Source organism: Zalophus californianus, chromosome 9 (genome assembly GCF_009762305.2).
Source record: "Zalophus californianus isolate mZalCal1 chromosome 9, mZalCal1.pri.v2, whole genome shotgun sequence".
Classification (NCBI taxonomy): domain Eukaryota; kingdom Metazoa; phylum Chordata; class Mammalia; order Carnivora; family Otariidae; genus Zalophus; species Zalophus californianus.
This window is the reverse complement of record NC_045603.1, coordinates 29095270-29107470: the sequence shown is the minus strand read 5'-3', so window position 1 is coordinate 29107470 and position 12201 is coordinate 29095270. Positions and strand designations below refer to the sequence as shown.

General features: G+C 36.0%; 1 protein-coding gene across 1 annotated transcript; it reads right to left on the bottom strand.

The window, feature by feature from the left end:
* Positions 1-2239: 2239 nt before the first annotated feature.
* On the bottom strand, positions 2240-9614 carry LUM (lumican). The gene is made up of 3 exons (XM_027593390.2): positions 9333-9614; positions 6064-6946; positions 2240-3072 (listed from the first exon to the last, which is right to left on the bottom strand). Exons 2-3 carry the CDS (start codon positions 6923-6925, stop codon positions 2918-2920), a joined length of 1017 nt encoding a protein of 338 aa, XP_027449191.2. The 5' UTR covers positions 6926-6946; positions 9333-9614; the 3' UTR covers positions 2240-2917.
* Between the last annotated feature and the right edge of the window lie 2587 nt (positions 9615-12201).

Genomic DNA, 12201 nt, shown 5'->3' with positions numbered 1-12201 from the left:
TCTCTCTCAAATAAATAAATAAATAAAATATATTTTTTAAAAATGTGGAATCCTACATTGCTTAATTTACTGGGTCTGTATATCTGAGACATTGTGTCTGGTAATCTGTATTTAGAAAAGCATTTCATCATGCTAATTATACACTTGAAATGTTGAAAAACACTACCCCAGCTGGGGTAGCAGTAAGGGGATTAGGGAAGAGCAGATAAGGAGAGTCTCCAAACTCTTTTCCTCTGTAGGGCTGTCCCAATGAGTGAAGAAGCAAACAAGAAGCTTCCTTTCTCTTGCTCTCTCCTGAATTGATGGGGTCTGGTCCTTATAAAGAAGAGGTGTTTCAAAACAGCTCAGTATCTAACTCGTGCCTTCCCCAAATGCTTCTAATCAAAGTGTTACTGGGCTTAATTTGGTCATTGTGAACCAACCACAACCACAAAGGAAATTACTCTTTAAAAGTTACACTTTTGCTTTTTTTTTTTTTTTTGGCTTAAGACTATCTGACTTTGGATAAAGATAAATCAAAGGCTTTGAAAGATACAGACATCTGACAGGATGTTTTCCCTAAGCAATATAAAGACAAAATTCATTTAGGTCTATAACATTATTTCTAAAAGAGAATTTATGGCACATTCTCTATTACCTACTTGAGAGTAGGTTTCAAAAGATTAATGGTGACTTTTTTTAGATAGGGCAGGGAAATTTATTCTTATTTCTTCTATATTATAGTTTTATTGAGGAAAAATAGATTTTAAGTTCATACCAGGACATGACCTGAGGGTACAGCCACAGCTGAAGGAACTTATCTTTATGTAGAAAAAACATGACAATCAAAAATATACAGTGTACCTAATGTAATATATATCTCACACATCTGCCAGTCAACTCAACTGATAATGGTCCTTTGCTGATGGGGCTATTTTACTATAAGGGAGAGTTCACTAAAAATGTTCTGTTAAAACATAGTATGCTTTAGAGAGATGTGTGCTTTGTTTTAGACACAACCGAGGCTATATATGCACTCCTATGGGGTAAGTATGTTCTTGATTGCATAATATTTGGCTGCACACATATGCTTTATTGTTAACTAGATAAAGGAGAAGTTATTTCTTATAAATTATTTGCCCTACTATTTCCCATTGTATATAAATCAGCAAAACCAACAAGAATGGAAATAATGTTAAATATCCAAGGAAGCTGTGAGGTTTAAGAATTCTGATATTGTGATTTACACAAAATATATATTTGGTCATTCAGATGACCAAAATACATTCCTCATATATATTTTGTCTTTGTCCATGGTTCTTGCCTCACAGCTCCTAAAATATTTGGTATGTCATTTGATAAGAACAATAAAGTTGTCTTTTGTTATGATAATAAGGTAACTTTTGGAAAGCACTTTGGTTTCCTGAGCATGGGGACTGGTTGGGAGGAGAATCAACCATGTGATTAGAGGCTTGGAATTTTCAGTGCCCCCTCACACCTCCAGGGAGGGAAGAGGGGCTGGAAATTGAGTTCAATTGCCAGTGGCCAATGATTTAATCAATCCTGTCTGCGTAACAAAGCTTCTGTAAAATCCCAAAATGATGAGGTCCAGAGAACTTCTGGATTGGTGAATTTGGGGAGAGTGGTGCACCTGGAGAGGGCATGGCAGCCCTGCGCCCTTTCCACATACCCTGCCCTGTGCACCTCCTCCATCTGGCCATTCCTGAGTCATATCCTTGTATAATAAACTGGTAATCTAGTGAGTAAACAGCATTCCTGGGTTCTGTGAGCTTCTCTAGCAAATTAATTATGCCCAAGGAGGGGGTCATACGAACCTTTGATTTATAGCCAGTTGGTCAGAAGTCCAGGCAACAACTTGGACTTTTCATTGGCATCTGAAGCACAAGGGTGCAGGGAGTCTTATAGACTGAACCCCTGACCTGTGAAATCTGACACTATCTACCCAGAGATAGAGTCAGAATTGAGTTGAATTGTAGGCCACCCAGTTGGTGTCTAGAGGACTGCTTAGTTGGGGGGGGAATCCCTTCCCCCAACATGAAACGAAACTGGGATCTACACACTTTTAAGTATATGTTTTAAGATGTATTTTAAAGCTGTTTCCAAATGGATGCTAGAGGCAGACTATTAGTAGGAAAGTCTATTTAATGTAAGTAAAATACTGCAGGCTAAAGATATTTTTAAAATTCTAATCTATTATTTTATATATGAGAGATATGAACTTCATAAAAAAACACAGTGATGCCATTTGCTATGTTTTATTTTGCTATTAGCTTGTTAAACATAACATGCAAATGATTAAAAAGGAACATACACGTGATTTAGAGTGAAAAATAATTCTAGAAAAGAAAAGTTTCACTAGGTAACTATATAAATTCTTAATGCTAAAAATATTGCTCTAAGTGTATGTGGCTTCGTGAATTTGGTCTAGTATTTTGCAAAATCATTGGTCTCAAGATTTACCACCTATTTTTTGGCTAAACAAATCTGAACATTGAAATTTGAGATCATTTGATTCAAGACAGTGAACATCCATATGTGTGTGACCCATGGTTTTTGGCACATTAAGTTAAGATTTAGGAATTATAATGCTCGGCTGACTTCCATTCAACGAGTAGAAGACTTCGCACATCATTTGACAGTAGAGATGTAAAAAACGCTAAATTTACAAATAAAGCATTAAGGTTGTTGTCTCTGTGTGTGTCTATGTCTGTGCTTGTGATGAAATAGGCCTGCCTTTCATCTTTTCTTTTAAAAAAAGTAGTAAAATGTTTACAAAACATTTCCCTTGGAATTTAAAATTCATGGAAGTAATAAACAGTGACAAAAAATGAATACTATGAAAACTGACACACACAAAAAACATAACCATAAAATGTTGCTCCAGGGTACACCTCAACAGAATTGGAATTAGTTGATATTAATTAACGGTGATTTCATTTGCTACACGTAGACATTCGTACATATCAGGTGGCAGACTGGTCTGAGTAAGACGGTTGCCATCCAGACGCAAATGCTTGATCTTGGAGTAGGATAATGGTCCCAGGATCTTACAGAAGCTCTTTACTTCAAACTCTGCAAATTAAAGAATAGAAATGTTAATTACTTTTTTAGTACAGGGGCTTGAAACGATTACTTAAAAAATGCTCAAATTCATAATGATATCTATTAAGACTCCTTCCCACTTATTTGATATACCTCTGAATTTGGAACTGCTAAAAGAGTATTTCAGGCTACCAAATGACACAGCAATATTTAGTAAATAATGCTTATGGTAGATCCGGACATTCAGTGGAATTTTTGGAAGAATAGAACTTATTAATTATAAGTTCGGCATTTAGAAATACTTGATTTTAGAAAGACATTCGATTAATGTGTCATATTATCTAAGCATTCTTTTGAAATATTTTGTCTAGCTCAAAGAAATCTAAGATTTGTGCTATTATATGAGTAACCTCACCAATATAAGCATCTTCGGTTTTTGCATCTTAAAATCAGAAGGGTTAACTAGACGACCTCTGAAGAGTCTTCCAACAAACCCTCTATTTGATAATAATTCAAAATTCCAAAGCACAAACCAAATCATGGAATGTCCATGATTAGAGCTCATGTCATTTTTTTCTGTGGAAAGAAAAAGCTGCCACAAATGAAAAGACGATTTAGTTTTGAATAGAAACGAAAGCTGTTCTTAGAGTGCATGTTCTATGTGTGTACATAGAAACTGTCTATGTCTGCTCATGTCTAGTTCTGATTAATCTTATCTGGTCCTCTCTAGTGTTATTTTCTTTCATTCTCAAATTCTAGTTAACAGTGACTTCAGTGGAGCCTAACATACTGTTCTCTTTTCCTCTAAGATGTTGCTTTAAATAACCCATCAATCAAATTTCAGGGATCTTGTGGTGCCTATCTCCGAGAAAGCATGGCACAAGGGACAAAACATGGATTTAGACCTATATTAGTTTTCTATCTCTGCCATTTATCATCAGGGTGACTTTGGAACATTTATCTGATCTTCTTATTAGATATAACATATCTATAGCACTGTGTTACATGAAGATTGAAGTAATTAAGATATGTAAGTCACTTCACACACAGTGCTAACACTTAATATGTGCTGAATAGCTATTGATGTCATTTTAATTTTGTCCTCTTTTCCAAATTACTTTACATTAGGAAAACCTATGACTAGGCTAATGCTTAAAGTTGAAAGTTTAAAATATGATAAATACTCTTTGGCTATATATTTTCTAATATTAGAGAACTATGAAGGGGCTTTTTTTATCTTAAAAGAATGTGGATGATTGGTATACATAATTTTTATGTAGCAAAATAAGCTGAATTGAAGACATACATGCAAAGTCAAACAACAAGAATATCTGAAAGGTATATATCTAAATATCAAGGATAAGGAAGGAATAAAAGTAACCACTCATTTTCAAATGACCATATGTGATGGGTGGTGTGGTTTCAAGCTCAGCTTGGCACTGAGTGACCATTGGCATGTCTTCCATAGACCACCTTTCCTGTCTCGTATATTACCTCTTCGATCTTGTATTCCTACTTGGTCTTTATACCTTCTGATGTTCCTGCATCTGTCTCTCTCCCCTTTCTTTTCTCAGAGTATGAGGTAGTCCCACTCACATGGCTAACCTCCACCAACCAAATCTAACAGGTTTCTTCAGCCCTTCAACATCTTAAATGCCATTAGCATTTTGGGTGGTCTGAGTTATCCTTCCTCCTAACTACAAATGTTTATAATGTGGGGCCATATATTGTCACATAGTGAATTTTCCACTGGAAATGGCTGTAAGTGTTCAGCTATGATAGCTTTACTCTGTATTGTATGACAAGCAAGCTTTCTGGACACCAGAAAGGATATATGGCATTTCAGAGCTGGCAATCATGGTCTCCTTCTTGAGAACCCCTCCCAACCCTACCAGGAATTAGACAAAATTGTTGTAGAATTACAAAGTATCATACTAAAAAGTCACTCTGTAATCTTTTGGATAGAAATGTCAATATCCTTATCCAATATGACAAAAGAACCAACTTTCATGGTATAAAGATGTTCAAGTTCAATAGATTACTTTGCAGATATAATTGTTTTATGAGTAAATCAGCATTTCCCACCTGACTTCTTATTTAAATAACTTTGTCCGTGAACCATAGGTTTTCTCTTCTGCCGCCCTTTGTTAAAGAATAAGGTGGAAAATGGTGAATTTCTGTTTCCCACCTGAATCTGTATGGCTTAAATTGAAAAAATTTCCCAGAAGTCCAGAGACTATATAAATAGTCCAAAGTGGATCAGGTCAAAACCCCTCCCAGAAGATAAATAAAAAAATAAACTATGGCAGCAGGAGAAAGGAAGGAGAAACTGTGGAAAAATCAAATGAGGTGAAGTGTTGTGTATAAAAAAGGGGGAATTTTAATACCATTAAAATAAATTCCAAACCCTCATCATATTCCTTCTTCCCTCCTTAATCTTCCTGTCCATCTTCATAGGAATGCTGTAAAGACACACACACTGTAATACAGATGACAGAGGTAGATGACTATTAGTGATAGCAGGGTAATATGTTGAGTCCCAAGTAACGATGTCAGAGGAGACCATGAGGATACGTGAGCTGCTCTGGAGATAACCAGGAGGGATATTTGAAAACATCTGCTAGCTAGCCCTCTCCTGGACTTGTTTATTCTTCCCTCAGCTAGACCTTGCCAAGAAATAAATGTAGGGCACAAATCTAAATCATGGCAGAGGCAAATAATAACAAATAAATATCGAGAGATAACACAGCAGGATAAATTAGCCCAAAATATTAAATTTGAAGAAATTCATGTTCTATGAGCTTAATGGTTTCTAATCTGGACACTCCAAAGAGAGGCCAGACATTGGATAAATAACTGAGTTAGAATTCTTCCATATTTCAATTAGAGGGATATTTTGTTGGCATTTTCCTTCATTTTTTTTTTTTTAATGGAGCCAGAGACAATATTTATGCTGCACAGCTTCGGCATTTAAAAACTTGAGGAAACATCAGTGAAAGACAAGCACAGCTTTCTACTTACTTTCGAGTTCATTGACCTCCAGGTAATAGTTTTCAAGGTTCTCATTGACAGTCGGTATGTTTTTCAGCTTATTATAAGAGAGATCCAGTTCAAGCAGGGAGGATACATTAAAAGAATTTCCAGGTACTCCGCTATCAGCCAGTTCATTGTGAGATAAACGCAGATACTGCAGTCCATTAAAACGCTTGAAATACTCATCAGGGATGTTGCTGATCTTATTGTTGTCCAAGTAGAGAGTCAGAAGAGATGCTGGGAGACCAGAAGGCAGTTTGGCCATTTGATTGTAGCTCAAGTCAAGGTACTCGAGGGACTTAAGACCTTTAAAAGCAGCTGAAACAGCATCCTCTTTCAGTTGATTGTGTTGAAGGTGAACAAAAGTCAGGTTTACCAGTCCATCGAAGGAGCCAAGCTTCTGGATCTTGTTGTGTGTAAGCTGCAGGTCCACCAGAGATTTGGGAAGCGGGCCCACAGACTCCGTCAGGTTGTTGTAATTTATATGCAGCTTCTTCAGTTGTTTTAGTTTAGAGAAAATTCTTCCTTTTATCTTGGAATTTTCTAGAAGGTTATGATCCAGAATGAGCCACTCCAGATCAGTCACGTTTTCAAAGGCCTTTTCATCAATATGGTCGATCTGGTTGTTCCTAAGGTAAAGATACTTGATTCCAGGAGGCACCATCGGCACACTTTTCAATTTCAGCTCATCGCAGTACATGGCTGATGGGTAGCTTTCAGGGCAGTTACATTCTGGGGCACAGTTTGGAGATGATAGCCCATAAATCGATAGAGCGAAATCGTAATCATAGTACTGGCCACTGGCAGCACCGACTATTGCCAAGAGGAGAGTAAGCACACTTAGGTTCATTTTTGGCAAATGCTTTGAATCCTAAATAAAGTGGAAATACATTATTATATAATAGTATACTTTCAGGAAAAGGATATTGGTTTGGCAATGTTAAATGCATTAGCAAATGTGTACTTTATTACTTCATAGTGCTTTTTTAGAGCATCTAATGATGTCTTTTTAATTTTTGTTTCAGTATCACGAGAAGGATGTACACGTACAACTTCTGGTGTGGTCAACAGGGCTCAGGTTAGATTGCATACACACACGCCCCCTTCTGGGCAAGCTAGGCCCAATTGTCCATTCAATCTCTCTAGGTCATTCCTTAATTAAATGCCTTCCTGCAATAGGTTTCTGGGTGGTGCCCTCTGGCCACCATGTTAGTACACTGCTTCAGAACATCCTTCAAAACCAGAAAAATGAAAATGAAAAGACAGTTGTAAACTGTACCCTGTACCCTACCATTCATCATCATTAAAATGTCTCATTAAGAAGACCCTTACTGGAAACATGGGCAATCTATGGTTTTGCCTGGAGGAAAGCTGTTCTTATGTATGTGTGTGTGAGAGGGGGTACATTCCTTTAAAAATATCTGGGTATTGTTGGTTCTGAGGAGGAGGAACAGAATTCTTGGTGGGTGTGTGTGTGCCTGTTATTTTGACTTTTCTTTAACATTCCATGCATTTAGGCACACTACACAACTGTGTTCCAAAGTTAATATTTAGTACATTAGTTTTAGAAACTACTTTTTCTTAATCAGGGAAATGTCACAAATTCTAAAAAAATGTTAAACCTATAAAGAGATCCAGCTGGTAGAGAAAATATATTATTTTCAAGTTCTGAATTAAAGTTTTCCTTTCTCAATAACTCACAAGTTCTCTACTTTCTTCATGCCAAAATTTAAGAAGACATGGCTCACTTATCTGGATTTTAGTGCCTTCACAGCATGGAAGTGGGAAAGAGGTGGAACTGAGGAAAGTTTGTATTTAACAGTGGCATTAGGAGCCATGTAGAAAAGGACAAAATTGAGAATATAAATCAAAAATGAGCTGTAACAGTGATTTTCTCATATGAACATGTTTCTAAGGTGAGGCTCAATAAAGTACATTTCAATCGCTTGGGAAAGTACAGGGTTAGCAATTTAGGTAAAGAGTTGGACTTTTGTAGAGTGGAGAGTTATGGCTGGGGGGTAACTCCAGGAGGGCAATCATAATGTGAGGCAGGATCCACATTCCACTAGATACCATAAAATAATATATCTTCCTGTGAGAAATATGGTACAAGCTTTTGTATCTGGGTAGTTTGGGATAAGTAGGACTTTTTAGTATCAGAAATTGAGACATCTTTTCTTTGCTTCAACTTGAAATTATAAGGCACTTTATTTTAGCAGATGAAACCCTGAAAAAAGTTGTTAGAATCACTCTGATAGCTGACATAATGTAACATGTAGCCAGATTCTTGGCAAATTATTCCCAAAGATTACGATGGCGTCATTTAATTTAGTTGACAGGAGTTGGCTATGAGAACAATTACATAGTGTAAATGTAATTACAGGATTCTTTATAAGTTATAATATGTTAATGTTATAAAGACTTGTCTGGCTTCATTAAAAACCTTCCACCTTATTTTAAATTGAGTATACACTAAAATAGCCATGGTCACTATGAGTATTGAATAGTAATGAAAAAATGCTTCCATACTTTTTGGCATAGGAAAAACAAGGACTCTGAATTCAAAGAGAGTTTGTGACCATATAATGAATCCACTATGAAGCAAAAGTGCACTTTGCCTTTTTTCCAGGTTTTTTCCAAATACCTGTGGCTATGGAGGAAATGCTTTTCTCAAAAAGTAAATCATCTTCCCCAGAATTTCTCTAAAACATGTTTTTTCAACACATACATCCAAAAAACAAATCGATAAAATTAACAAAATAGAAATAAGTAATTCATAGGTGTCTAAGTTCTTTAGCTCAAGTTTTATAATAACATGTTTATTGTAAATTGTAACAAATTATAACAATATATTTATTGCAAAATATTTTGAATACTAATGGAAATGGCCATTCCTTGTTCCAAAATTAGGTTCTAACAACACTAACATATATAACTAATTAGCATAAAATAACAAGCATTTTAATTGCCACACATTTTTTACTATGTCTAGTTTAAATATTTTCTCATTCCGATTTCTGAAACTTTGTATAGCTTCTTTTGCCAAGCAACGCAGCATATACTTTATAAAATTTATCTCAAATCCATAAATCATGGAAAGCACATTAAGCACAATGTGAAAGTAAATGCTCAAAACTGTGGGTTTGCTGTTGAATAGCAATTGGCAAAGTTGCTCTGGAATTTTTTCTGTTCCTGTTACAATAAACACTGTCCCAAACCGTCAGCATCCCCAGTGCTATAGTTAAAACAGCACTTACCTTACTGTCTTGACACTGCCTTCGTTAATTCTTAAAGCAGATGCACTATGGACAAGAATCCACCAATATATGCAGTGAACTCTGTCAGGACGGAACTGGCTGCCAGGTTCTTAGTGATACAAGAGCTGAAGGGGGGAAAACCCAGCCCAGTCACGCCAGTCTCTGCATGGAGTTATGTCATTGTGGGGATCTTGTGGGGTGGCATGTGAGCATTCTGCTCGCTAACGAAGTGCAGGTGGACGTGGGGAGCAAAGACTGCCCCGCTCATTCCCTATGGAATGGGAGAGAGATTCATGCTTAACTAGCCCAAATACCATAGCTTTTAACTAAGGATTGAGTCCTGCTGCAAATGAAGACATCTACTGGGGGGAGCATTCCTCTTGCAAAGCTCTTTCCCTTCGTAGCTGTTGCAACAATTTGGTGCTATTCTCTCAATCAACTCTCAGGTTCTTCTAAAGGTCTCCTAAATCATAAACAGACAAATAATTTCAGGAAAATGCAAATGAGTCTTCAGAGGAATTGAACTTTTTCTTGCCCATGACTCTTGAAGTTTATATTGATTTACTTGAACTACCTTAATTTGGGGCCAGGGAGGTAACTTATGTTAGTTTCCAAAATGTGAAAATATGCTTCATTAACACTCTGACAGAAAAGGTAAATATCAACATTTCCAGTTTATTTCTTATGTGAAGGGGATTCATTTTATGCTATTCAGATCTGGAATCAATCAGCAATGTCTTGCCTGTTTCTTATTTTGTGGATTTAATTTAGGAATTCATCCAAAACCTTACTTGGGGATGGTATTCTATAGCTTAATGCCAAAAAACATAAAAGAACATGAAAAAATTGCACACTAAAAATATCACAAGGCAGTAATCTTTCACTCTCTCGTTGCATGCTAGCAATATTTTTTTTCTCAAACTAGAAGTTATGCAAAGTTGTAATCTCCCAAAGACCTGGTTTGATTGTCAGTTCCTGATGCATGCTTTGTACAGATGAGCCATACACTCAATTCTTGTCTATTTCATTTTGTGATTATATCAGCTGCATTTATAGGATTTATTTTTCCTCCAAAATTTTCCTTGTGTTTATAGGAATTCTTAGAATCAGATATTTTAACATAAATTGCCACATTGCAAGATTTTCCCTTTTAAACTAACTTAAATATGTCACTTTTAGCTATGAGACCTGTGGAAAGTTAATCTCCCTGACCACTAATACATTCGCCTGAAAAATTAATATTAGAATAAATGCCTTTTTTTTCTTTTTTGGTCATGGAACTGTTAAAAATACAGAAGATAATCTGCTTGAAAGTAACTCATAGAATTGTAAAGTGATTCATAGCATAACATTTCATTATTATTATTTTAAGAAAATTATAGAAAGGCCTCAGTTTTGTAACAGAGAATGTGAATAAACTTAAATCAGAAAAAAAGACATAATTTAGTGGTTCATTGTAAGAAGATATTTAAACAATTCTGAGCATTAGCTTAGAATATGTCAAATTCTATAATCTGAGATTTTGTTTGAAAAATTACAACTATCTATTCCTAGGACTTTTCTTTATGAAGGAGTAAATGTGTTGCAGCATCTGTAATAGAGTTTAAATGCATTAAGTTATATTTAGCTCACTGTGAAGTTGATACTATCAACATATACTTTCTTTTTTTATAAAACCAGTTCTGTGAGACCAATAACTGGATGTTGCAAATTTTAAAGCATACTTCTTGAGTCCATTAAAAAGAAATAAAATTACTCTTTATAGTGTATTTTATCCCATGCTTTATTCTCAGAATTTTCACGTTTTTTTTACTTTAAGTTTTATGCTTTAAAATCCATGTATTATTACCACATTTTCAGAGGTAGAAATGGAGACTCAGAAAGTCTAAATAATTTACTAAAAGTCACCTAATGAGTAAACAGAAGAACAAAATCTTGAAATATTTATCCATTGAGAAGAGAGTGGACAAGATAGAGCTAAAACAAGGTAGTTAATTGAATCAGTTTAAAATATTTTATAGGCAATGCTATTATCAGTGGAGAGCTGAGATAATAAGTAGGCAATGGTTTCTAAAAGGCAAAAACCAACAAGCAAACAAACAAAAAAGATAACTAAGCAGTAGTTTCTTTCCTTGCCCGTCACACACTTAACATGCACATCCACACCCACATCCACACTTCAGACCGCTGGCTGAGGTACCAGCTCTCTACCCTGGCAAATGAGTCAGGTTGTTTGTGGCAATAGATTTTGGAGGTTTCATCAATATTCATGTTCAAATGACTGAGTTGCCCCCTCAGCCTGCCCGCTGCATTCCCTCTGTGACCTGAGACCAGTGAGGATGATAGGGAACATTATGACCCTTTCATCTACCTCATTCTGAATCCAGCCCTGCATTTGTCACAGCTCCCAGGTTCACCGCAGCCTGCCTGTTCCTTTGTCAAAACCATTCTGATGCCAGATTCTGTTTGTCCCACGCTAGCTGGTGATCTCTGAAAAGTCAGTCGGTCCTGGAGTAAGATAGTAGTGAAGAGCTCAGACTTTGTGGAAAGATAGATATAGACTTAGAAACTTAAGTAAGCTATCAGGAGTAAAAATTTATTTTTAAAAAAGTGACCTTGGTAGTTTCAGTGTCTTCATCTTTAAAATGGATCTGATGATGATGTCTGTAGGAAAAGTTATGAGCATCAGACACCATTTGTCTAATGCCATCGGTATAGGGCATGGCTTAGTACAGTATGGGAGGATATGTTCCAAGCCCCCCACTGGATGCCTGGAACCTCAGATAGTACCAAACCCTCTATACACTATGTTTTCCTATACATACATCCTTATGATAAAGTTTAATTTATGAATTAGGCACAACAATAA

Excerpts from the sequence above, each read along its gene's own strand:
- LUM (XM_027593390.2), bottom strand. The coding sequence starts at position 6,925 with ATGAACCTAAGTGTGCTTACTCTCCTCTTGGCAATAGTCGGTGCTGCC. Across the intron at positions 3,073-6,063 it reads GGAGGTCAATGAACTCGAAA|AGTTTGAAGTAAAGAGCTTC; the intron begins GTAAGTAGAAAG and ends TTTAATTTGCAG.